Here is a 27581-nt window from a genome sequence, read left to right on the forward strand (position 1 = left end):
TATTTATTCCATTATAGAGCCTAGAATTGAAATCTCCTACTTATAATTAGTTTCTCTTTGCCTCAATAATTGTATATTTTCATATTAAGCCTGCAGAGATAATGGAGTTGATCCCCCTGGGATGTTTCCATTTTAACCTGTGATCCTTACCACCTGGAAGGTTTTAGTTCTGGAATTTTTTTTTTTCCTATCATATTTTTTCTCTCCCCTACTGATTCAGATTTCTTATATTCAAATGCTGGGGAGGGAAGGGAGCTATAAAGAGAGGGAGAGAACAGGGCTAGTCAAGGAAAAGAGAATTCAAAACTCACCAGCAATCTCCACAGAAGTAGAGGGGCTTCTTGGATCTGATTTTGACTAACTCTGATCCAAGCTGTTTTATTTTGCCTAGGCCAAGTCTAAAGGCAATTGAGCAATTTAACCCATTCATGTAGGCTACGAGGTGGAGATAGGGCATAGCAGCTCTAATTCCACAGGTGAAACCAGAGGGTCATAAACCCAAATCCCTTTCTCTGCAGAGTAGCTACTCACAATGTAACCCTTTCTGAGGGACAAGGGAGCTAGAAGAGCCAACAGGGATAGGTGGGAGCAATGTTACAGCTGCCTTGAGCCGCATCCAGGATGCCTAACAGCTATTTTCTCAACTATCTTTTTATTTTTTTCAAGATTTACTCATCGGACTGAGATGGCTCAGAGGTTAAGTGCACTGGCTGCTACTGCAGAGAACCCAGGTTGAATTCCCAGCACCTACACGGTTGCTAACAACCATCCGTAGTTCCAGGGGAATCCGATGCTCTCTTCTGACCTCCGCATGACACGTGTGCACTTACATACATGCAGGCAATACACTCATACACATAAAAGAAAAAAAAAATTATGTTAGCCTAGGCAGAGTGCTCCACGCCCCTAATCCCAGCACTCAGAAGGCAGAGGCAGGAATTCTGTGAGTCCCAGTTCATCCTTATCTACACAGCAAGTTACAGGCCAGGGCTACATAGTGGGACCCTGTTTCAAAAAAAAAAGTATTTTGATTTTATATGTATGTGAGAGTGCCTCCATATATGTATGTGCACCTTGTGTGTGTGAGTGCCTGATGAGAGCGTTAGATCCCCTGGAACCGGAGTATAAGCAGTTGTGGGTCACCAGTTGTGGGTTCTGGGAACAGAACCCGGGTCCTTTACCAGAGCACTAAATGCTGTGAACCGTTAAGCAATCTCTCTAGCTTTCTCAGTTATGTTTAAGTGTCAATCTTGGCTAAGGCACCAATCCATTTGCCCAGCCTGACACTCACAATCGACTCTGGATCCATCCTCCCGCAGCAAAAGGTAAATGTGACAGCAAGAAGCAAGAACTCCGTAATTATTGCAAGGTCAATACAACTCCAAGAGAAAAAAAAGCTCGTAGCCGGAATTTAGCACCTTCCCCCATACACAGCTAGAGTTTGCCCCTCCCCCAAGTAACAAGACTATTAATCCCTAGGAATTGAACTAAGGCTTTTCCAAGCATTTGCGTTTTTAGTGCTAAAGCAGCCAAATGTCTCGCCGGGTCTTGGCAAAACCCAGACGGCCCGGGACCTTCCTCGCAGAAATTTAGGAGAAGCGAGCCCCTGAACCCAGCCAGCATTTCCACTCTTGGGTTTTCAAAAGATCAAAAACCGGAAAGGACCGCAGGTTGGCAAATCACAAAGAGGAACCGCCCAGCAGGTCTGCGTCCTTGGGATCTCAGCAGCCGAGGACCCCAAATCAAATCGACGGTGGGAAACCCCAGGGAAGCGGGTTCTTGCGGAGGGCTGGGGTTACAGAGGCAGGCTGCAGGGAAGTACCTAGAGGGAGGGGGCCCGGTCGGGAGGACTTTCCAGCCCAGGGCTCATCAAAAAGTTCCCTGTACATGACCCCAGTGGCTCATCGCAGGGAGTTTCTCCGATGAACCCCGGCCCTGGGTTTAGGGTTCTCAGCCGAGGACCAGCCAGTTCTTTTTCTAGTCTGACTGGCTTGGAAATTCCCCGCGCCTGGCCCCGCCCCTGAGAAATCCCCTGCCAGCGTTTATAGAGCGCCGCGGCGGCGCTGCCGAGCCCACAACAGTCGCAGCCCGCCGCCAGTCGCCAGCAGCAGCGCGCAGCCCGCCGCCGAGCGCCCCCGACCGCTGCCGCTCTCAGCGCCATGTTTCAGCCAGCCGAGCACGGCCAGGAGTGGGCCATGGAGGGCCTGCGGGATGGCCTGAAAAAGGAGCGGTTGGTGGATGACCGCCACGACAGCGGCCTGGACTCCATGAAGGACGACGAGTACGAGCAGATGGTGAAGGAACTGCGTGAGATCCGCCTGGAGCCGCAGGAGGCGCCGCTGGGCGCCGAGCCCTGGAAGCAGCAGCTCACCGAGGACGGAGACTCGTAAGTGGCGGCGGGCACGGCAGGCGGGGGTCGCGCGGGATCTGCGGCCGGGTGGGCGGGTCGGGCCTGCGAGAAGCTCGCGGCTTCTGCACGGACAAAGCGCTGCAGGGTCCGGACCGGAGGCTGTGGCGCCGGGCCCCCGCTGCGCCCCCATCCCCCCTGCGGAGCCGAGCGGAGCCGAGCGGCTTCGGGCCGAGCGGAGCCTACGGCCGGGGGCGGGGCGGCAGGAACATGAAGTTCTGGCCTTGGCGGGCGGGGCCGCGAGTTTCCGCACTGCCGCCGGGCGCCGAGGCCGCGAGGGGAAGTACAGGGCGTTCCGGGCGGTGGGAGGGCGGGCCGGTCTGGCCGGCGCCCGCCCGGAGGGGGTGGGGCACGGAAAGTCCCTGGGCCCCTGCCAGGAACACTCAGCTCATAATAACCTCGCGGAAAACACCGCGGCCGCGGCCTTCAGAAACCCCGGGCTTGCGCAATCCCCCGCAGCCAGCTCCTCTCTGGGGCCCCACGCAGTGCGCTCACCACCCCTGGGGGGATTTTCCCTCTCTTCCCTCAGGTTCCTGCACTTGGCCATCATTCATGAAGAGAAGGCCCTGACCATGGAAGTGATTCGTCAGGTGAAGGGAGACCTGGCCTTCCTCAACTTCCAGAACAATCTGCAGCAGGTGCGCTTTGCCTAGCTGTGCCCTCTCTTACCCTGTGGTGGAGTCGGATGTAGCCCAGTCGCCCCCGAATCGTTTCTAAATTAATAATCACTGGGTCCTTATCTGCCCTGGCCTTTTACATTCAAGTCTGCCAAGGTCTTGCAACGTGAAGGAAATCCCATGGGTTTGGTGAGGTCTTTAGGACCCACCTGGGGAGCCTCCTGTTTGCCTGGTCTCCTCTCAGGGAGGAGCAGCATCCATGACCAGCAGGTGTCTGGGGTTCTGGGAGCTCGAGGCTATGGGTTTGTTCTGTGGCTTATCCCCGTTCTGTTTCCTCTTCCATTTGTAGACTCCACTCCACTTGGCTGTGATCACCAACCAACCAGCAATTGCTGAGGCACTTCTGGAAGCTGGCTGTGATCCTGAGCTCCGAGACTTTCGAGGAAATACCCCTCTGCACCTTGCCTGTGAGCAGGGCTGCTTGGCCAGTGTAGGAGTCCTGACACAGACCTGCACGCCCCAGCATCTTCACTCCATCCTGCAGGCCACCAACTACAATGGTAGGTCTGCCCGACCAGCCCAGGTGACAGGGAGAAGGGAGAGATGGGCCCACTTGAGTTTAGGAAAGAACTTAAACTCCCAACATGTAAAAAGTTTAGACAGATAATGTGTATTTTAAAATTCCTCCTTGATTCGAGTGTGGTGTCACATATCTTTAATCCTAGCACTTGGGAGTCAGAGGCAGGCAGATCTCTGCTCAAGGCCAGCCTGGTGGTCTACATAGCGAGTTCCAGGCCAGCTGGGGCTACAGGGAGACCCTATCTCAAAAAGACTTAAAAAAAAAAATTTCTAGCCAGGCATGGCACATCCCTTTAATCCCAGTACTTGGGAGGCAGAGACAGGTGGATGGATCTCTGAGTTAAAGGCCAGCTGGGGCTACAGGGAGACCCTGTCTCAAAAAGACCAATAAAAGAAAAGAAAAAAAATTCCTCCTTGATGCCTGTGTCAGATTCTGAGTTCTTAAATTCAGGACATGACTGCTTATCCCAGAAAGAATAGGGTCAGTGTTCTGCTGCTTCTGAGGGTTGGAACAAAGGCTCACAGTTGTTCCGTCTTACTCTTCCAGGCCACACGTGTCTGCACTTAGCTTCTATCCATGGCTACCTGGGCATCGTGGAGCTTTTGGTGTCCTTGGGTGCAGATGTCAATGCTCAGGTGAGTAATCCCCACTTACATATAGAGTGAGTTGGGCTCCTCAGCCCTGCTCCACACATTTCTGTTTCAAGCAGAAATTCCAGATGCAGCCATGAACATGTCAAATGGCTTTTGGTTTCAGGAGCCCTGTAATGGCCGGACAGCCCTCCATCTTGCAGTGGACCTGCAGAATCCTGACCTAGTGTCACTCTTGTTGAAGTGTGGGGCTGATGTCAACAGAGTTACCTATCAAGGCTACTCCCCCTACCAGCTTACCTGGGGCCGCCCAAGCACCCGGATACAGCAGCAGCTGGGTCAGCTGACTATGGAGAATCTTCAGATGCTCCCCGAGAGTGATGATGAGGAGAGCTATGACACAGAGTCTGAGTTCACGGAGGATGAGGTGAGTCTCCAACATTCCAGAGCTGGGCCATTCTGGACTGCCTCTCAGGTCACAGCACTACTCTTTATCACAGAGATCTCAGCACAGTTCATTCATTTCACAAACTTGAGCTTGCACAACCAGTATCCTGAGAATCTAATAGGTTACCTTTTGGGGGTGGGGGTTGGTGTGGTCTTCTAGAGATTGAACCCAGGCCTTCACACATGGTAGGCATGTGCTTTACCATTAAGCTATAGTATAGCCCCAACAATAGTTTAGCCTTTTCCAAGGAAAGAAAGAACCATTAAAGGAAAACAGCCCAAGGGATTTGCTGTATGGGTTAATAAGGAAGGAGTCCCAAGAATATGGGTCGTTTACAGTAGGGGCCTGTCCTCATTCCAATGTCTTGGGAAAGTTCTGGAAATTTGACATGCCTTTTTTCCTCTTATTTTTAGCTGCCCTATGATGACTGTGTGTTTGGAGGCCAGCGTCTGACTTTATAAGTGGAAGGTGTCAAAAAGAACATGGACTTGTATATTTGTACAAAACAAAAGAGTTTATTTTTCTAAAAAAAGAAAAAAAAAAGGAAGAAAAACATGAAAGGGTTTACTTACACACTGCACGCTGCCTGGCCCCAAACATTTTACTGTGGTGGTTCAACCCTCATTTTGTTTTTGTGAAATTTGGGGAAACAAAGATCATTAGAATTTGAAGAAAACCTCTTTTTAAAACTTCATCTTTATGGCAGTTTTGAAAATGGTTATTCAGAATCTGATGGAAGGACCACATTTTATTTATTGTGCTCTTGGTTGAGCCACCGTAGATAGAGTAGCTGACCCCAATGGTGTCCTCATATAAGAACCAGGTGTTTGGTGGTGTGTGCTTAAAAGTCACTACCTATCAAGGTTTGTGTTACCCTCTTGTAAATGTTATATATAGTGTATTTTGTTGGTAATTATTTTGGTACTTCCAAGATGTATATTTATTAAACAGATTTTTACAGAGTTGCCCTGCCTATTGCCTTTGGGCTGCCTGGAGACCCCAGTCTGAGAGTGGCTCAGCTCTTTGGAGGGTGGGGGGAGGTAGCAGAACTCTCCAACAGATTCTCATGTGTACACCCAGCCTCCCAGTAAAGCTTTGCAGCAACCCCTGAACCCACATGTGAGAGGGAGCTGCTGCTAGTGTAACAGGCAATGCCATCTGGCCTGTCACTGAAGGGCTTCCACTGTCACTCTTTAATCTTGATTTAAGCTATTCCAGGACCTACTGTCACTTTATAACTTTTGATTGAACAAGATGCAGCCATCTTGAACCAATTCTTATTGATTTGGTTTTATGGGCTGGGGAGAATCTCACAAGAGTGGATGTAGGCTCTGTAAGACTAAAAAATACAACAGTGTGCCAGGCAGTGCTGGAAAAAAAAAAAAAAAGTTACTGTACAATATCCTGATTTTCACAGGGGAAGCAACAAATCTAGAGAACAGCTTGCCCAAGGGCACCCTGAGGGGGGCAGCTGCTCAACTTAATACCTTCTTGTGTTCAGGCTGAGGAACATCTTCAAAAAGCATTACATCTCTAAATCTACCTGTTTTGTTACTAGGTCTTCAGGTTATCAGTTCAGTGTACTGATTTTACTGAATGTTTCTGCCGAAATAGATTCATAAGAAATCAGTAACTTGTGAAAGGTGCGTTTACATGCTCAGTAGTTAATGTTTCTGTCCCTGGAACAGATCTCTTGATAGAGGAATAAGGTTTATGACTATCAAATGCATTCTCAAATTAATGTGCTTCAGCTTATAGCTAAGAATATGCTACATTATCCCTTTCCTGATCCACATGTGATATTAAATATGATAGTCATCTGCCTCTCAGACCAAAGGGGAGCCAACACCTAGTGTGTCATATGTAAAAGGGTACTGCAGACTGGCAAAGCTGGCTATGCCCCATTCATTCCTGCAGCCTCAGTCCATCTGGATCTAAGCACTGGTGGCCCCTCTGCCTGTGGTGATCTGGTCAAGTGCCCAGGTTCTTTGTCCCAAAGCATTTGAAATAGGCATTTGGTTCTGATCACACAAATACTGATTTAGGTTCATTCATGGCAGTGAAAAAGGTAAGATGAGGGCCAGGGAGAAAAACCCTTAAAATCCTATAGAACAAAGGGTAGAAATTTGGCTCTCTGATTTTGGAATGATGTTCTTAATGCTCAGAGTGTCTCAGAGCCAGGTGTGGTAATGCACAACAGCTTTAATCCAAGCACTTGAGAGGCTGAAGCAGGGCAGTTGCCAGGGCTATACAGTAAGACCAAATCTTAAGTAGGATATATATATATGGATATATATATCCAAAAATTATATAAATACAATATATGGATATATATATCCAAAAATTATATAAATACAATTTTAAATATAAAAGTATATATATTCTTTCTCCTGTTGAATGTGTGATGTCAACTTACACAGGCTCACTCTCCTGTGCTGGAAGGTTGGAGAAACGACAAAGGGATGTGGCCTACCTTTCTGTAACCTCTTCAGAAACCAGCTCTTGAGCAGAGGTTTCATCCTCTATGATCACAGATGGAGGGTCCTCTTCTAACCCACATGGGTCTACTGTCCTACCTTCCCAGCCTTCAAGATCCCACCCCTCAGGTTGGGTTTTATTACCTGCACAAATCCTGAGGTAGCTGGGCCCAGTCGAGGCCTAAAACCTGCCCTGGTTCCGTATGCTCTCTCTCTCTATCATACCAGTTGGTTGGTTGGCTAGAGCCTGCAGTTCCCAAAAAGAATTTTAAAATAGAAATATCTTTTTAAATTTTTTTTTTTTTTAATGTGTATGAGTGTATTGCCTGCATGTGAGTGCACCTGTGTCATGCAATGCCTCGGAGGTCAGAAGAGGGCTTCGGATTCCCCTGGAACTGGAGTTAAGGATAATTCGTAGCCGCCATGTGGGTGCTGGGAATCGAACCCAGGTCCTCTGCAAGCTCTTAACTGCTAAGCCATCTCTCCAACCCCAGAAGAGAGATCTTAATCCATAGAAAGTCTGTTTCAAATTTCTAAGTAAAAAAAAAATCTTCCAAAGAAAACAAACCGAAAGCCCTCCTTTACACATTAGATTTTTCTTCTGGAAGTCAAGTCAGTCCTGTCTGGACAGGCAGAAATAAGGGAGCCTTGGGGAAGAGGGGCGTGACGGGTTCAGGAAAGAAAAAGTCACGTCAGCAGCTTCCTTGAGTGTAGCTCCTTTGTTTCATCGGCACCTCAAGCAGCACCACAAATTTCCTTTATGGGTCAGGTGGACCAGGTTCTTTCCAGAAGGAAGGGCTGTCCTGTAAGGAGGAAACACACTCCAGTCTGAGCAATCCAAGGCCTAAATGCTGACGGATGGGGAGGGAGGGGAGGGTTACATCAGAGCTGCACATGCTCTGGGAAGTGATTAAGTGCTGACAGACTGATGAAGGCACCTTCATTTGTCCCCTACCCCGTATTTTCACTAACCTGCCCAATGTAATTGTAAAGTTTAGTCTAGCAAGAAAGGTCAGGTTTCCGGAGCGTCCATCAGAAATCTGCCCAGGAAGCATTCCTTAAACTGTGATCCCTGGACAGAAGTATCCAGGTTGTTTCCACGTTTTAAGTAAGGCAACATAACAAAAACTGAAACACATTCTGTTTGTTTCCCTCCAAGAGAGATTCTCAATCTCATTCATTCATTTGTATTATAAGGAATTCGTTATTCTCCAGGCCTCTGCCCCAAAGGAGCCCCTCGCTTCAGAAAGAACCCACACAGGACAGTCAGGCCAGATGAAGCACAGAACAGAAGCAGCGCTCAAAGCTCAGGCACCCAGTGCAGACGGGGGTGGGGAGGGGATCAGTAGCTTATACCTGGGTTGGCTTTTTACCCACCAGTGGTACCCTTTTGACAGGGGCAGGAAAACAGGCTGGGGTCAGAACATAAGTGCCAGTCTGAGATTCAGTCAACCATCTACAGCAGGCTTCACTGTTCATTTTTACATCTATGGGTGACCATAGAGTCCAGAGATGCACCTAGAGGAAGCCTGCCACCTATGCATTAAGGACAAGTTAATGCTTGCAGTAGTCCAAGCTTCTCAATATGCACTTGAATTGCCCAGGCATCCTGTTGAAACGCAAATCCTCATTCAGCTGCTCAAGCTGAGGTTCTGCATTTCTAACATGTTCCCAGACAAGGTTTCTGGATCACAATTTAAAGAGCTGGGCCTTAGTGGTCTACAACTAAACCTTGCAGACCTACTAGGAGGCAGACCTGCAAGATCACTGTAAACCCAAGCACTTCTGTATCTGCTCTTAGGGAGGATCCAGCACCAGGCTGCCAGGCTGCTTGTCTAGAATCCTAGCACTTTGGAGATGGTGGCAGGAGAATCAGTTTAGGTGTTCAAGGCCAGCCTGAGCTACAAAGCAAATTCTAGGTCAACATGGGTTACATGAAACCCCATTGGAAAGGAGGGAAGAAATGAAGGGGAGAAAGAAGAGTAAGCTCAGCTTTTATTGTTTGAAACACAGTTTTACTTTGTAGCACCGGCTGGCCTGGAACTCACTCAGGCTAGCCTCAAACTCAGGGCAATCTTTCTGCCTCAGCTTCTTTTACTGCTAGGATTACAGTCATAAGCCACCTTACCCAAGGGCTTATTTAGCTAATTTTAAAGGTAAATCTTTTTCTCTTAAAGGTTTATTTATATTTTATTTATGTGTGTATGTCTAAGTGTATGCCACATGTGTATAGATGGCCTTAGAGTCCAGAAGAAAGTGTTGGATCTCCTGGAGCTGGAGTTACAGGTAGTTATGGGTGCTGGGAACCAAACTCATGTTCTCTGGAAGAACAGAAAGCACTCTTTTTTTTTTTTTTTCTCCCTGTAGTCCCAGCTGTCCTGGAGCTCACTATGTAGACCAGGCTGGCCTTGAACTCACAGAGATCCACCTGCCTCTGCCTCCCAAGCGCTGGGATTAAAGGCATGTGCCACCACGCTTTCCCCCTGTACTCCCAGCGTTCCTGGATCCCACTATGTAGACCAGGCTGGCCTTAAACTCACAGAGATCCACCTGCCTCTGCCTCCCAAGCGCTGGGATTAAAGGCATGTGCCACCACGCCCAGCTCAGAAAGCACTCTTTTTTGAGCCATCTCTCTGGCCCTGTTTTTTTGTTTTTGCTTTTGTTTTTGTTTTCATTTGTTTTTTGTTTGTTTTAGTCTTTTTGAGACAAGGTCTCCCTGTAGTCCCAGCTGGCTTTACTGTGTAGACCAGGCTGGCCTTGATCTCATAGAGATCTGTCTACCTCTGCCTCTGCCTCCAGAGTGCTGGGATTAAAGGCATGCAATTTACCATATTTTTATTTTATACAATAACAGATTGAGCTCTTAGGGGGCTACAGTAAACTGAGTAGTAATATGGAGCTCAGACAGATACAGACCCTAATCCTAATTCACCTCCCCTGAAATTTTTAGTATTAGGTTTCATGTGGTACTAGATATGGGAAGTGAGGCACATGCCTCCTTCAAGGAGCTTCTACTCGTGTGGTCTATGTTGGCTTCTGACAGAGGCTCAGTTCTACCCAAAGTAACCACATTAAGCAATTTGGTCAGACTTTTAAAAGCTTTTCAGTACTTCAATATTCATCTCTGGGCATGCTCAAAACAAATGAGCAAATTAGACTTTTGTAAGGACCAGGGAATGAAAGACCCTCTCTCCCTAAACCAAAGGGCAGTGATCAGTGAGATCTACACAATTCCTCCCCTAGCAGCTGCTAGTGGGGGGCCTGCAGAGTTCCTGTGATACCAGTTCATTCAACAGTGTCAAAACTGTGAAGAGCTGGCACATAAGAGGTGCTCAGTAAATAAGAGCTTCTGCTTTGAGGATTATTAATGTTAATGTGAGGAGCATCTGACAACTGTCGCTCCCTCCAAGCCAGCACACCTTCCTGTATTCTCAGAGCAGCCCAGGACTAGAGGAGCCAGGTCCCAAGGACACCATAGGGCGTCTAGTCTTCCCTTTTGGCTGACTCTCAATGACCCTATCCCAGTGGGGGGGAGCAGGGAGCAAGGACAGACTTCTTCACCTAGCCTTCCTCAGCTTCCCAACACCTGTACAGATCAGATCCAGCCCACAGGGCTGCTGCGAGGCTGGTGGAGGGTAGAAGACAGGGTTTTATTGGGCCCATACCAGGTTCAAGTCTAAGAGGCTCCTGGCCTCTGAGAGCCCCTTAGAGCAACCTTTGCTCTATCATCACCAGTGGGCCATGCATCATTGAAAGGTGCATGTTTTTGGAGAAACACAACCTGATTACTGGACACCTCTCTCTAGGGTGGTGACTGGCTCCTCAGGGTAGTGAATTGTGCCCACTGGTAGCACAGCTGCTGAGGTAGGTTTCTGAGCCCTTCCCCTTCCTCCCAGTAATGCAGAAAGGGAACTTTTTTCTTTTTAAATTTCGTTTCATTTGTATTCATGTTTATGTGTGTCTGTGTGAGTGTATGCCACACATGTGAGGGTGCCCTTGAGGCTAGAAGAGGGCATCAGATCCTCCGGAGCTGGAGTTGCAGGTGAGCCACCCCATGGGGATGTTGAGAACCAAGCCCAGGTCCTTTGGAAGAGCAGCAAACATTCTTAATTATGGAGCCATCTGTCCGGCCCCAGAAAGGGAACTTTGTCATGGAGATATTCCTTTCCTTCTCCTAGCTCACCTGTGGGAAAGGTAAACACAGAGAGCTCACCCCTGTTGCACACAAAGGATGTTTGAGAGATGGGGATATTTGAGGGGTAGGAACATTTGCATCCTATAAACACATCCTGTGCCATGTGAAGGAATTTACAGAGTAATTTGCACAGTATAGACATGTGCAGAGTAATTTGCACAGTATAGACCTGTCAGCAAACAAAAGTGATGTTCAGACGTTCTACCCACCAAAATTCTTTTTCTTTTTGTTTTTTTGTTTGTTTGTTTGTTTGTTTTTCAGACAGGGTGTCCCTGTAGCCCCAAGCTATCCTGGAAATTACTATGTAAACCAGGCTGGCCTCCATCTTACAGAAATCCATCTGCCTCTGCCTTCTGAGTGCATGTACCACCACATCCATTTAAAATTCTTCTTTATAGCAAAAAAAAACTAACCGTGGGTCATTTTGGAAGACATGAGATTTATAGAAAGATTTCCAGGGAGCTCTAAGAATCTGCAGATGGCCTGGTGAGCCAGAAGGAAGACAAGCTCATCCTTTAGCTGGCATCCAACCCCTCATCTTCCTGCCTTGCTTGCCCCCTGTGCTCTGAATGGATTCCACACAACTTGTCCCATTATTAGCCTCTTCTGGAAGAGGGTGTGATGGCTGGAGCCCTAGTCATGCCATGTAAGGACTGTAAGGGAGGCTGAGGCTACGATGGTAAGCAATTGGCATTTCTGCTTCAAGTTAACACAGCTTTTGAACATGGAAAATGATTTTGATGACAGATTTAAGTGACAGATATCTTGAGATTTCAAGAACAGTTACCTCTGTGTGGTTGTATTCCAGTTTTTTAAAAAATTTTGTGGGTACTTTTGTTTCATCTGTATTTGTGTCTGCCTCCCTCCCCAGTTTCAAACTAAACACCATTAAGCATTTAACCCTAAAAGATAAGGATTGAACACATAATTTTTGGTTTGCTTTGTTTTTTGAGACAAGGTCTCATGTAGTTCAGGCTTCAAATTAGATATGTAACCAAGGTTGACCTTGAACAACTGATCTTCCTGCCTCCAAATCCCAAGAGCCAAGATCATAGGTATGAGCCACTATGGCCAATTGTTTTGTTTTTGTTTTTGAGACACTGTTTCATGTAACCTAACTAGCCTCAAATTCTCTATATAGCTGAGGGTGACCATGACTTATTGATCTTCCTGCTTCTACCTCTCAAGTTGATGGGATTATAGGTGTGAGTCACCACACCTGGATAAGGATATTTTATTTAGTTTATGTTTTGGTCTTTTTGAAACAGGGTCTCCCTGTAGCCCCAGCAGGCCAGGAACTCACTATGTTGACCAGGCTGGCCTTGAACTCACAGAGATCTACCTGCCTCTGCCTCCTAAGTGCTGAGATCAAAGTCTTGTGCCACCATGTCCAGCTAATAAGGATATTTTATAACGTGTGAGTGGGAGGGCAGCTGAGGATTAAACCCAGGGTCTCAAACACGCTAAGCACACACCCAACCACTGAACTACATCCCTAGGCCTAATAATAAAGCTTTAATTTACCATTATTTAATTTACCATTATTACATTTAAAAAACTAATAGGAGCTGGAGAGATGGCTCAGTGGTTAAGATCACTGACTACTCTTACAGAGAACCGAGGTTCAAGTCCCAGCACCCACATGGCAGCCAACAATCATTAGTAACTCCAGTTCCAGGGGATCCAGTGCCTTTTTATGACCTCCTCAGGCACTTCACAACATGGGTGCACTTACATAAATGCAAGCAATACACTCATACACATAAATAAATAAAATATTTTTTAAAAGCTAACAATAAGTCAGGGAGATTTAACTCATTTATTTATTTATTTATTTATTTATTTTATTTATTTATTTATTTATTTATTTATTTATTTATTTATTTATTTATAAGCACTTGGTTGGCAGTGTCACACTGGCTGAGCCACAAAAAGACACGCTATGGGTTAGTCTGGGGTCATTATCCCTTCTGAGCACGTCTGGCTAATTGTTTTTTGTTTGTTGGTTGGTTTATGTATATATAAATTTTTTTTTCTTTTTTTTTTTTAAGGAAATGCCTCACTACATAGCACCAGCTGGCCTGGGACTCACTATGTAGACCAGGCTGACCTCAAACTCATAGAGATTCTCTTTCCTCTGCCTCCTAGGTGCTGAGATTAAAGGCTGTACCACTAATTCCAGCCATTTTTCTCTATCATTTTATTAGAAATAAATGAAGATATCTTCTATGAAGCCCAGAGCAGTTTTTTTTTTTTTTGAAATCTTTTTGAGACAGGCTCTTCCAACTAGCCTGGAACTCACTATGTAGACCAGGCTGGTCTTCATCTCACAGAGATTCACCTGCCTTTGCCTCCGTAGTACTGGGATTAAAGGCATGCACCACCACACACGGCCCAGGGCAGTCTTGACCCCTAGAATCTCCTGCAGTCAGCTGTTTGCTACAATTACAGTGTGAGCCAGGCTGTCTTGAGTTTCAATTTGTTCTCAGAAACAAGAATGCCCAATCGAAAAGACACAGAGCAAAATTTAGGGCATAGTGGATATTGCCTGGGACACAAGTAACAGAGCCTTTGTGTGAGAGTTCAGGAAGTCTGTCAAAGGTGGTGGCAAGAGCTAGCGTCACTCAGACCTTCCAGCCTGTGTTCTTTCCGCAGGAGGCTTCCTCCATGTCCTGCCACTCAGTGGGAGAGTGGGATCGTGTGCCAAGCTGTTCACAGGTGAATATGTAAAGAACAGAGATGAGCAAACCTTCAGTCCAGCATTTGAGCTCCCCCTAAAATAAACTCTCTGCCCCACAAATGTTCACACATGCCCTCCCAGGGAGAGTCAGACAGATCTAATTATATCCCAGGAACTGGGGCATGTTTCACTAAGAGCACTGTGCATAAACTCTGGCTGAGTCTAGACAGATCAAGGGCAATGACCAGAAGGAAGGACATCCTTGTAAGCTGGACAGACTGCCCCAAGGGTGACCGCCTCATGGGTCTGTGCTGGCATGTAGCTCAGTTGGAGAAGAAAACCAAATGTCAGCAATGGTCAGAAAGTGATTCAGAGGCCAACTATGGCGGCTCACACCTTTAGACTGGTGGTAGAGACAGGCAGATCTCGAAAAGATTGAGGCCAGCCTGGGCTATATAATAGCACGCTCCAGGTCAGCCAGGGCTACCTAGTGAGACCGTGTCTCAAAAAACAAACAAACAAAACAAACAAACAAGCAAAAAACAAAACAAAACAAAACAAAAACCAACCAACCAACAGAAAGTGATTTAGGACAAGATCACGCATATGGTATAGGGGATAGGTAGACTGGACAGCAATTCACCAGGGTAGGCATCATGGACCATGGTATCACAGAATCCCAGACTCTGCTCCTGCCACACAGGAGCTCTGTGCCTTTCTGCCATGGATCAATCTGTGTCTCCATTTTTTGAGGTCAACAATGCAAGCCTACCTGTACCATCTAACTCATGGAATTGTCAGGAGGCAAAGAGGTGTTTGAATGAACCCTTCACAGCTCATGTCAGGGCTGGAGCCTCATGAAGGGAAAGCATGAAGTCAGAGGAGCCTTTGGATAGCCTTGATTCAATTCAGATGTGTGAGGAATGACCAGGGAGCACAGCACCTGACTCAATCTGGGCCTTCCATAGAGGATGGCAGCAGCTCCCAAGGAGGCCTGAATAAAGTTCCTGTAGAGAGAATGCACATCCAAGAGAACCAATCTTGACTCCAAACTCTTACCAGACTTTGCACAGAAAGGAAGGGACAAGACCTCCTGTCAGGGGATGGTAGCAAGGTGGTCCACTGGAGCCCGTCAAGGAGAACATAGGCTTCTCCCATCAAACAAGAGGAAGGGCCTGTTACAGAGGGCTATGGATACCTGGGTTTGATCTGTGTGCAATAGGAAGCCATACTGGGTTCTTTTAAAAAAAAGATTTATTACTATTATTATTATTATTACTGTTGTTGTGTTGTTGTTATTATTCTTATTATTTTGTCTTTCTGAGACGGGCTCCCTGCAGCCTCAGCTGGTGTGGAACTCACTATGTAGACCAGGCTGGCCTCAATCTCACAGAAATCTCCCTGACTCTGCCTCCTAAATGCTGGGATTAAAGGCATGTACCACCACACCCAGCTTATTTTTATTAAGTTATGTATATGTATGTGTGTTTGTGTGTGGGTATATGCATGTGCGTGCAGTGCCTGTGGAGGCCAGAGGTATCAGATCCTCTGGAGCTGAAGTTGTGAGCTGCTTAAGGAGGGTGCTGGGAACTCAGGTCGTCTGTAAGAGCAATAGGAGCTCTTAACTGCTGGGCTGTCTCTCCAGGCCCCATACTGGGTTCTTGTTTTGTTTTGTTGTCTCTGGGAAGTAAGTATGTCACTGTGTCGCCCAGTCTGGTCTTGAACTTGAGATCTTCCTGTCTTAGCCTTCTAATTGCTTGGATTATAGACATTTATAAATAGGCAAGGGTCACAGTAGGTTCTTGAGCAGTAACATCTCTGGATAAAAGTCTATCAGTAATACTTGAAGGGGTTTAGGATGCAGAGAAAGTTGGAGGGAGCCCAGGTAGGAAGCTGCTACAAGTGTTCGTGAGAGAGAAAACAGAGACCTGGGGTCTTGGAGGTGAATTAGGTACAAAATGCATTGTGAAGCACAAATTGCAGGTTAATGCTCGGCCAGTTGAGTGGTGGATGCCTCATGAGCAGTAAACCAGAACCAGCTACTTAAATCAACAAGGAATTTAATAGGAGTCCACAGAGGTGGAGATCTCTTACAGGATGGACAGGAAAGACTGAGCTTGGAAGGTCAGAAAATGAGGGCTCTGAGGGCCAGAGGTGATTGTGCCCAGGAGTGTCCATGGGGAAGGCATGCTTGCTGCCCGCTTTGTAGATGACCTCTAGCCACAGAGTCCTCAGTTCCCTTGTTGGGGAGCCAAATCCCTAGGCATCTATTTGGCCTGTAGATATCATATTCCAGTTCTTACTGGCTGGGGCAAGTGTCTGGAAAGACAGAGACTTGATCTCTTCTGCTATCCTGGAGGGAGGAGGTAAGGCAATCTTCCCCAAGGAGGTAAGAGTGCTCTTGGCACTGGGCTCTGGGCATCCCAAAATGGCAGCCAACTCCCCTTGGTCTTTGTTGCTATCCTACTGATTCCTAGCTTGCTGACACTTTTCATCACTTTGCTCCCCTCCAAACTTCTCTGCAAGATTACCACCCACTAAAAGCCACTCTGGGTCTCTGCTCCACCACCTTTGTCACATTTGATGCTTCTGTGGATGGTGGGGGTGGAGATTGATCCTGGACTAGTAGGCCATCCCTGAATCCTTTAGGTCCTTCCCTTCACACAGCCCTAGAGTGAGACTTCCATTACCTTCAAGATGAAGCTACAGGTCCTTTGGGGGTGTGCAAGACTCTTCAGGCACCTGTAGTTTTGGCTTCTCACAATCTCTCCGCCAGCTTGCCCTTGATTCTTCTCCAAGGCCACTGTACGGGACATATCCCCGCCAGCCCCTGGGCTCAGCTGGGGCTGGTTGGCCCATCTTCACCTACAGGTCTCCTGGCTTACTTCCATGGATTCCTCAGCTCTCCTGAATTCCACCACTACTCCCTCAGAATTGTATCAGGATTCCCCCTGGCTCCCACCATTTTTGTACAAATCTCAACCTATGCATTTTTCTTTTTCTCTCAGAAATATCCTGCAGTCCTTTTTTCTTTTTCAGTTAAAAAAAGTTGAATAGAGTCAGGTATGATGGTGCACACCTTTAATCCCAGCACTCCGGAGGCAGAGGCAGACAGATCTCTGTGAGTTCCAGGCTATTCTGGTCTACATAACAAGTTCCAGGCCAGTTGAATGGGATTGAGACAAAAAACAAAAGTCCCCTTTAACAGTACTCAGAGTTCCTTCCTTCCTCCTGGCTCTGAATTTGGTGTGCAGTGACCTTATATACTTCTAGCTACGTGGGTGTTCACACCCAGGGCTTGGTGCCCGTTTTCAGCAGTCTTGATTTTGTTCTCATCTGCATAGGCATCACTATACCCGAGGCACCATTCTGGGTCACCCTGGCAGTGGGCACACTGTGTTATGACTATCTCCCATCCCTTTTTGTGTACCACATTATAGGACAAAGGTTGTGCCTTTTATGCTTTTTGCTTGAAAATCAAGTACTTGAAATTTTTTAAAATAAATATGCATGAATGGGACTGGAGAGATGGCTCAGCAGTTAACAGCACTGCTGCTCTTGCAGAGAACCTGAATTCAATTCCCAGCACCCACATGGTGGCTAACAGACATCCTTAACTCCAGTTAACTCCAGAGGGATCTGACACCCTCTTTTGGCCTCTGTGAGTATTGAACATACATACATGCAGGCAAAACACCCATGGACATAAAATAAAAATAAATGTGAAAAATATGCATGTGACTTGAGATTTATTATTATTATTATTATTATTTTGGTCTTTTTGAAATGAGGTCTCCCTGAAGCCCCAGCTGGCCTGGAACTATGTAGACCAGGCTGGCCTCAAACTCACAGTGATCCTGCCTGCCTCTGCCTCCCAAATACTGGGATTAAAGGCATGTGCCTCCAGGCCCATCAAGAGTTCTCTTTCTAAAACTTTCACTATTTCTTTTGAAAATGCTGAAACTTCCATGTGAAGTTTCAGCAGCTGCTTCCTTCCATCTGCCCTGTATCCACCATGTCCACTTACCTCTTGGTCTTCATTGTAAAACCACACCCACCCTCTCCTTTACTTCTTTCTCCTCCCCTTCCAATACCCTCAGTTCTGATGATAGGAGAACTCTGGGACAAAAGTTTGAAAAATACAGCTAGCCATGACCCACCTTTAATCCCAGCACTCTGGAGGCAGAAGCAGACAATCTCTGTGAGATTGAGGCCAGCCTGATCTACATAGTGAGTTCCAGGCCAGCTTAGGGCTACAGGGAGACCCTGTCTCAAAAAACAAAACCAATAATAATAATTATAAAACTTGAAGAATATAAGTGGAATGAGTCTAAATGGCTGTTTTCAGTCAGCAGTAATAAATCAAATGGCCAAATTCCTGGAAACAGAAAGGTGACCTGGTTGTACACGTACTTCTTATACATTTAAGAAGTCTTTTTTTTTTTTTTTTTTGGTCTTTTGAGACGGGGTCTCCCTATAGCCCCAGCTGTCCTGGATTCACTATGGAGACCAGACTGGCCTCGAACTCACAGAGATCCACCTGCCTCTGCCTCCTGAGTGCTGGGATTAAAGGCGTGTGCTACCATGCCCGGCCTAGTCTTCTTAAATTATGAAGGAAATGTATGTTTTTTTGACTATAATACCCCCTACTCATCTGTGACTTCCTTAAATTTAAGAAGTCTTCTTCATTATGAAGGAAATGTATGTTTTGACTATAATACCCCCTACTCATCTGTGACTTCCTTACCAAAGGCAAACTCATTTTGACTAAGGGTAGTTTTCAATACGACTACAGTGAGTGACTCTTCACTTCTGCAGTTACTTCTTCATGAGGCTGTGGATATATAATTTTGGAACACATCTTTAAACTTTTAAAAAAATTGCGGTGTTTTGTTGTTTGTTTTGTTTTTTTGGGACAGGATCTCCCTGTAGCCCCAGCTGGCTTGGAACTCACTATGTAGACCAGACTGCCCTCAATCCATCTGCCTCTGCCTCCCAAGTACTGTGATTAAAGCTATGCGCCACTGTAGAAATGATATAGGGCTGGGCATGGTGGCACACACCTGTAACCTCAGCACTTGAGAGCGAAGGCAGGAGGATTGCCACAAGTTTGAGGTCAACTTCATCTACATATCAAATTCCAAACCATCTAGGGCTATACAGACAGACTCTGTCTCAAAAACATATTTTTATTTCTTTTACTTTAAAGAGAAACACTGAATATAGATTCACCTGTTTAAAGTTAGACTTTAGGGCGGGCGTGGTGGCACACGCCTTTAATCCCAGCACTTGAAAGGCAGAGGCAGGCGGATCTCTGTGAGCTCAAAGCCAGCCTGGTCTACATAGTGAGTTCCAGGCCAGCTGGGGCTACAGGGAGACCCTGTCTCAAAAAGATTAAAAAAAAAGTGTTAGGCTTTAGGATGGAGTTCCACATGAGTGCTTGCTTAGGTTCCTTGCTAAATCAGCTCATTTTCTGATAGCAAGTCTCCCAGCTCCCAGTAGTGGGTTAGTAAGAAAACTTACTCTACAACACACTTCTTCTAATCCTAGATGTTATACATCTCTTAGGTCAACTAATTTGATGGATTAAAATATATATAATTTTAAATGTGCATTGATCTGATCACAGCATCCAACTGTTTCACACACCATTACGATCTTTACTTATCAGTAAGAACACTAGCTCTTGGCCACCTTGCCTTACTGATACCTTTAACAGATTTTCCTTTAATTTAAAAAAATCATTATATTCATAACACTGACTTGGTTGAAATGCTCGATTGTGGTATTATGCCTCAGGCATCTCTTGCTGTTTTCCAAGCAGGGTATGCTTTGTTCTGCACAGAACTTATGTGATATTCCTGAGGGGGAACTTCATCACCTGCACTTTAATGCAATGCAGAAGCCAAAGGCATTTGCTATGATGTGTTTGCCTCACTGCTGAAGAGCTCTCTATTCATCTCACCTCGGTGTGGCTTAATATGGTTTTAATCAAATCTATCCATCTTTTCTTATATGATCATTTATTTTAAATTTGTAAAGTCTTCTTACCTTCAATGATAATATTACTTATTGTCTTTCATTTTTTAAAATATTTTTAAAATATTTTATTTATTTTATGTGTATGACTGTTATGCCTGCATGTGTGTAAGTGCACCCATGTTGTGCAGCCTGTAGAGGACAGAAGAGGCTGTCGGATCCCCTGGAACTGGATTTACCGACAGTTGTTAGTTGCCATGTGGGTGCTGGGATACGAACCCGGGTTTTCTGCAAGAACAGTCAGTGTTCTTTACTGCTGAGCCATCTCTCCAGCCCCTTAAAAAAGAGTCTTTTAAAAATTGTCATTCATTTGGAGTTTGTTTTGATAGAGTAGATCTGGGAACAGTTTGGAAAATTTACAATAAGACTGTCTTTATGCTCCTGGGCCCTCTCTGAAGGTTTGCCCTTCAAGTAAAGAACTTAAAATCTTGCATGAGATAGAGAGATGGGTCAGTGGACAAAGTCCCTGACATGCAAGCATGAAGACCTGAGTTCAGATCCTCAGTGCCCACATAAAAAGCTGGCAAAGCTACACATGCCTGTAACCCAGTGTTGATGGGCAGAAGCAGGTTGTTGAGTAGGCATATCCTTTGAGAGAACGAGCACTGAACCCCAAGAGACTCAGAGGGGGAGACAGTCACCCCTCCCACCCACTTGGTCAGCTTCAATTGCACGAGGGGGAGGGTCTAAGGACAGAGGCTGAGGAGACTGAGAAGCAGGGGAAGAGTTGGCATCCCTGCAGCCACAGCTGGCCTGGGTTCACTATGGAGGCCAGACTGACTTCAAACTCACAGAGATCTGCTTGCCTCTGCCTTCTGAGTGCTGGGATTAAAGGCATATGCCACCTCACCCGACTTTAAAAAAAAACAAAGAAAAAAAATCTTGACCATGCAGTCAAGCTGAGCAGAGGTCAACCGAGTCTTGACAAGAGGCAGGTGCTGAGTGCATGGCCCGGCTCACTCACCAGAAACTGCTTGCTTCCTTTCCTGCATGGAGGCCAGAGGTACACAAAGCAAACCTTGTTCTCTCACAAAGTCAAAATTGCCTCATCAGGTTTGCTTGCAAATATTTGTACTAGAAAAGGTCAAACTACTAACAACCTCTGGAATATGAACAAGGTTGTGGTAGACTATTAACCTCTTGTGCGCCCTCCAAGCAGGTGTGTCTTTTGGGACACATGTCTTTGTAGGTTCCTGCTGTATTGACAGAAACCTTAGCCATATGGCTGGCTTTGGCAAAGGGGACGACAAGGAGGCCTGACATAAGAAAAGGGATGCTGGCTGGGCGCAGTGTTGCATGCCTTTAATCCCAGCACTTGGGAGGCAGAGGCAGGCAGATCTTTGTGAGTTCGAGGCCAGCCTGGTCTACATAGTGAGATCTAGGACAGCTGGGGCTACAGGGAGACCCTGTGTCAAAAAAACCAAAAAAAAAAAAAAAGTAATATTTATTATGTGATTTAACTTGTGTCCTGAAGAATAAGCAGGAGCTAGAAAAGCAGAAACAGCTGGGCATGGTGGCGCACACCTTTAGTCCCAGCACTTAGGAGGCAGAGGCAGATGGATCTCTGTGAGTTCCCAGCCTGATCTACATAATGAGTTGCAGGCCAGCTGGGGCTATAAGGAGATCCTGTTTCAAAAAGACAAAAATAAATAAATAAATAAATAAATAAATAAATAAAATAAAATAAAAGAAGAGGGATGCTTTCAGGAAGCCCTGGCTAGCCAGCTTCTGTGTGGAGAGATGGTTCTTGGAGAAGGATGGAGGTACCTGACTAGTATGCAGCTCAATGCATCCACCAGAGTAGCAGGTACAGCAGATGAAGCCTCCTTGTCCACCTTCAGGATCCTGAAGAATAAGAAGTGTCAAACGAGGGCTGGAGAGTTGGCTCAGTGGTTAAGAGCACTGGCTGCTCTTGCAGAGGACCTGGGTTCAATTCCCAGCACCTACATGGCAGCTAATAGTAGTCCATAATTTCACTTCCAGGGGAATTCAACATCATCTTCTGACTTCTGTGGGCATTGCGCTTCATGGGTACACTTACACAAATGCAGGCAATACACTCATATGCACATAATAAAAAATAATAAAATATTTTTAAAAAGTGTCAAGCCATAGTAACACACAACAAACACATGGAAATGTACAAGCTGTGCATATCATAGGACATTAGAAAGGGAAATAGAAAGCACACACAGTGATGAAATCTACGTAAAGCCTGTAAAACAACTATCATCAAAGTCATTTGAAAAGTCTATGCCAGGCAGGTGGCTCATGACAGTAATCCCAGCTCCTAGCAGGCTGAGGCAGGAAGGTTACAGTGAGTTCAAGGCTGCCCGGGCCACATAGTGAGATTCTGACCCAGGGAAGAGAAAAGACAAAACCAAAAATTACAAAACGTGTTTCCGAGGGCCAATATGAAGATGGCTCCGTAGGTATAGTGCTGCCTGCAAAAGCCTCTCCACCTGAGTTCAATCTCTTTAACCCACATAAAGGCTGAGGAAGAGAACTGACTCCCAAAGTTGTCCTCTGACCTCCACATGTGCCCCGTGGCACACGGCCCACCTACCTCATAATAAAATTTTAAATTAAATAAAAAGTGTTTCATCTTTATTTTGTTTGTTTTTTGAGACGGGAGTCACCCTATAGCCCCAGCTGGCCTGGAACTCACTATGTAGACCAGGCTGACCTTGATCTCAGCGATTTGGCTCCTAAATGCTGGGATTAAAGGCATACACCACCATGCCTTGCTTTAGTACATATTTTAAAAAGTGCTATGAGTGGCTGGGTGTGGTGGTGCACACCTGTAGTCCCATAACTTGGGAGGCAGAGGCAGGCGGATCTCTGTGAGTTCAAGGCCAGGCTGGTCTACATAGTGAGTTCCAGGACAGCTGGGGCTACAGGGAGACCCTGTCTCAAAAAAAAAAAAAAAAAAAAAAGTGCTATGAGTAAGCCAAATGGGGTGGCTTGTGCCTCTTAATTCAGCACTAGAGAAGCTGAGACAGGAGGATCGTGATTTCACGATCACCTTCAGCTACATAGGGAGTTCCAGACCAGCCTAGGCTACATGAGGCCCTGTCTCAACAGAACAAAAGGAAACAGATGATAATATGTTATAATGTCATAAAAGTCTGATGTGAAGCTGGGCGTGGTGGCGCACGCATTTAATCCCAGCACTGGGGAGGCAGAGGCAGGCGGATCTCTGTGAGTTCAAGGCCAGCCTGGTCTACATAGTGAGTTCCAGGACAGCTGGGGCTACAGGGAGATTCTGTCTCAAAAAGACCAAAAAAAAAAAAGTCTGATGTGAATGGGGTATGATGGTACAAACCCTGTAATCCTAGCACTTGGGAGGTGGAGGCAGAGAATCAGAAGTTTGAGGCAAATGTCAGTTACATGAGACCCTGTCTCAAAAACACAAAAATAAAAATAAAAAGTCTTGTGTGGCTGTGTTCTCAAAAACTTTCAGTCCTTGGAAAAAGTATCAGGCAGCTAGCTCAAGGGAGAAGCACAGAGAGGGACTGTCTGAATAGAAAGCTGAGAGTAGGGAGGTTTTCAGATTGTGACATTATGACATCCTCTTTTTATAGAATAGCACGTGTTGTTGAGGAAAAAGTTGCATAGTCAAACAAAAGATTGTGTATGTGTGTGTGTGTGTGTGTGTTAGTCCAGCCTCAGAAAACAAGAATAAAAATAGAAAACATACTGTTCTGAGCCCTTGTGGCTGAGGCAGGCAGTGCTGGATTTGGTCCCCAGCTCAGGGAGCTTTTCTGGGACTCTTGGCCAAGTCTTTTACTCTTTCAGCTCATCAAATCAGCTTAACGACAAACCACACTGTGGTTGCCTTCATCAAACTGATGACACAATATGATACACAAAGTTGGGATGCTCTAAAGTTCATGGCGCCCTTGTTGGCTGAAATACACACTATGTAAGGCCTGGGCAAAATTTAGAGAATTACAATGTGGGTAAGTAGGGCATGATATCTCGGGGGGGGAACCCCAAAACATATATCTTGCTAGGACACGCCACTATAAGAACATAAAATTTGGGACTGGAGAGATGACTCAGCATTTAAGAGCACTGGCTGCTCTTGCAGAGGACCCAGGTTCAATTCCCAGGACCTACATGGCAGCTAATAACCATCTGTAACTCCAGTTCCAGGGGATCCAATGCCCTCTTCTGACCCCATGGACATTGCATGACATGGGTGCACTGACCTACATGCAAGCAATACACTCATACACATAAATAAAATAAAACAACATAACATAAAATTTAGCAGAGTATAGTGACACAAGCCTGTAATTCCAACACCTGAGAGGCCGAGGCAGGAAATCTCTTGGGCTAGCCTAGGCTACATCGCAGGAGCATGTCTCAAAACAATGAAAAACCAATACAAAGAATATAAAACTCTATTTCTATTCTTCCAATTTCTTGACTAGTTCTACCTCATGCTTGTATGTGTTTAAACACTTGTAAGAGCAAATTGATATTAAGAGGAAAAACTAGGGAATCACTGATCATGCTGATCATGCTGTGTTTGAAAGTTTGCTTATTTTCCTGTCCTACTCAATAGGCACATTTTCACTTAGCACTGTTGCTTCTGGTTCCTGAGATGAAGGAAGAGCTATTCATTTCCTGGTGTTCGAGTGGGCATTCTCCTCACACAAAAATACTGTGTGTCAGTGGAACACACAGTGTTTCAGCCCAGTCTCAGGTGTCAGTGATATTCCTGCCAACTCGGAGTCTCTGAGAACAGAGCTTGGGGCTTCTGCAGAGAGTTCAGGAGTCAGGATCTTGCTCCATGCATTTATGTAGGGCAAAGAGCCTTACGTTTGCAACACTTCTGACTTCCTTTGCAAATGAAGTGCTGAGTCATATTTCTGAGTTATTCCTGTAATGAGTGTTCTAGATTTCCCAAGACTCCCTTTAGATTTCATTTTTCCTTGATTAAGACATGAGTGCAAGAAGTGGCCTCAGAGCTATCACCAGGGATCAGGAGGTCCCAGCATGGACAGCTGGGGTTGCTTCAAGTGCAAGGAGCTCCGACACAGACCTGTCCTTTCTCTTTGCCCAGTCAGTGCTGGCTCACTGAGAGGGAAGATGGCCCAGCTCCTTCTCTGGGAAAGGAGTGTCCTGCCACACAGTGGCACTTGCCCTGCAGGCCAGCCCCAAAGGCGTCGGATTGGAACTCCTTGCCCAGCTGCTCCGTAGCCAAGCCCCTGCAGCCTTGGTGAAGGAAGGCGCTTTCCTCCTTTTCTGGCTTGCTACACTGCTTTACAGTCTGAATAAGCCAGCTCTCTGCCTGCAGGCAGCTGCAGGGGTGGAGCCAGGGCCAGGCTGTGGACATCCGAGGGTGTGGTCTGGGCCAGAGCTCCTCATAGTTCAGGGTCAAGGCGCTGCTAGAGTCCTCATTGTGAATGCCAAAGGAAAAAAAATGATCTTAGAATTCAGCTTGCCTGGATGGCTTTTGTGAGTCCCTGTTTAGAGGACCCCTGAGGGCCCCAAAAGTAGGGAGGCCACCATGAAGTCACTTCCAGGGGAAGGGCAATAGAACATAGTGCTTACAAGTGGTCTCCTGAACTCATTACCTGCCCATGGTGAGGCCTTGTACACACCTTGTGGCTTTTCTGTGTCTCGGTTTAGTCATCTTTAGATCGCCAAGGGGTAGGTCCTTCCTACAGTGTTAAGAGAAATAAATCAAACACTTGGTGAACTCTCCATTCAGCCATGGGGCTAGGGAATGTGTCTTGGTGGTAAAGTGTTTGTCTAGCATGTGTGAGGCTTGATCTTTGATGGCCAACAGCAACCATTGCCATTAGTTGTAGGACTCTGGGAAGGCCATCAAGATTTTTTTTTTTTTTTTTTTTTTAATCTGTTTTGCTTCAGGAAACAATGGTAGTTGGTCCCTGCTAAGCTAGTACTTCCATCCTTATCTGAGCCTTTAGATGTCTGTGGCCTCTGTCCCAGAACAATTCTCCATCTAAATTCAACCCATATTGCTCAGGCTGAGCAGGGATGGAGAGACAGGAAGCTGCTTAGTTATTGTGCAGGAAAGCAGAATACTGACAGTACTAGAAAATGTGCATCTGTTGGGCTGAAGAGATAGTTAAAAGCACTGGCTACTCTTGCAGAGGACCCAGGTTTGATTCCCAGCACCCACATGGAAGCTAACAACCGTCCATAACTCCAGTTCCAGGGAGATCTGACACCCTCTTCCGACCTCCTCAGGCACTGCATGACATTGATGCACCTACCTACATGCAGGCATATACTCATACACATAAAAATAAATTTTTAAAAAATTTTTATTATTTTTATTTTATATGTATGCATGTATTACCTGCTATGTGGGTGCTGGGATTCGAACCCAGGTCGTCTTCAAGAACAACCAGTTCCCTTAACTGCTGAGCCATCTCTCCAGCTCATAAAAATAAATTTTAAAAAATGTGCATCCTTACAAATCAACACCGCCATTTGGATGAGAGGCCTTCAGTGAGGGAGCAATTGCTGCATGGGGCAGCAGGAAGGGCTGCAGGAGGGGGTGCATTTCTGGGAAATCCCACCCCCTGTTTTCAGCCTTTGACAAGGAGTTCAGAAAAGCTATTCAGAAGACAAATGTTAGCACTGTACAAACTAAATATGGTGGGACACACCTGCAGTCCCAGGAGGTGTTGGAAAGAGGATTATTAGTTCAAGACCCTGTCTCAAAAGATGGGGGCGGGGGCATGGTGGTGCATGCTTTTAATCCCAGCACTAAGAAGGGAGGGACAGGCAGATCTCTGTGAGACTGAGGCCATCCTGGTCTTCATGGTGAGTTCCAGGCCTCCTGGGGCTGGGAGACCCTGTCTCAAAGAGAAAGACAGGCGAAAGAAGGGAGACAGAGAAGGAGAGAAGAGAAATGTTGAGAGAACAGGGTGGAGGAGGGCCCAGCAGCTCAGGAGTAGGCCCCAACTCCCAGTCCCTTCCCCCTGCCTGTGAACCCCCAACTCCCAGCCCCTTCCCCTTGCCTATGAACCCCCAACTCCTAGCCCCTTCCCCCTGCCTGTGAACCGAGGGTGTGCAGGGAGTTAGTCAGAAGCTCCCCAACTAATGCTCTAAGTTGCAAAGTCCAGGCTCCTTTGAGTTCCAGTCTCCACCCTGACCCCGCAGTGCTGTACATCTGCGCACCTTGGGAAGAGGCCACGCTGGGATTCATCTGACTCATGTTACACTAACAGAATGCGTTTTATAGGACTCTGGACCTGGGAAAATAAAAGGGGTGCGGAGTATGGACCAGCCGGAGAGTGCTTCCTGTTTCTCTGAAAGCCGATGCCTGTCAGCATCCAAGTGCAGTGGGGGCCAAAGAAAGACATCTCTGCTGTGCGGCACCTCCAACTCCACTGTTGGTGGAGCCAGTGGGAAGGAGGTGAGGTTCTGCAGCCTGGATGCTCAGAAAGGGCCCCTTCATGCCCTGGTGCCCACAGCCTGGCTCAGAAGAGATCTCAGTTGTTGAGACTCCCCAAAAAACTCTTGGCACAGCCACGGGTTTGAACCTGGAATTTGCGACAG

The 27581-nt window shown here is 46.4% G+C and overlaps 1 protein-coding gene across 1 annotated transcript; it reads left to right on the top strand.

Moving 5' to 3' along the window:
- Positions 1-1564: 1564 nt before the first annotated feature.
- On the top strand, positions 1565-5607 carry Nfkbia (NFKB inhibitor alpha). Its single transcript, XM_008832909.3, has 6 exons — positions 1565-2386; positions 2937-3045; positions 3374-3584; positions 4151-4239; positions 4361-4621; positions 5056-5607. The coding sequence occupies exons 1-6, from the start codon at positions 2160-2162 to the stop codon at positions 5101-5103; spliced, it is 945 nt and encodes a 314-aa protein (XP_008831131.1). The 5' UTR covers positions 1565-2159; the 3' UTR covers positions 5104-5607.
- Positions 5608-27581: the final 21974 nt, after the last annotated feature.

This window comes from Nannospalax galili, unplaced genomic scaffold, assembly GCF_000622305.1.
Source record: "Nannospalax galili isolate Female #2095 unplaced genomic scaffold, S.galili_v1.0 scaffold816, whole genome shotgun sequence".
Classification (NCBI taxonomy): domain Eukaryota; kingdom Metazoa; phylum Chordata; class Mammalia; order Rodentia; family Spalacidae; genus Nannospalax; species Nannospalax galili.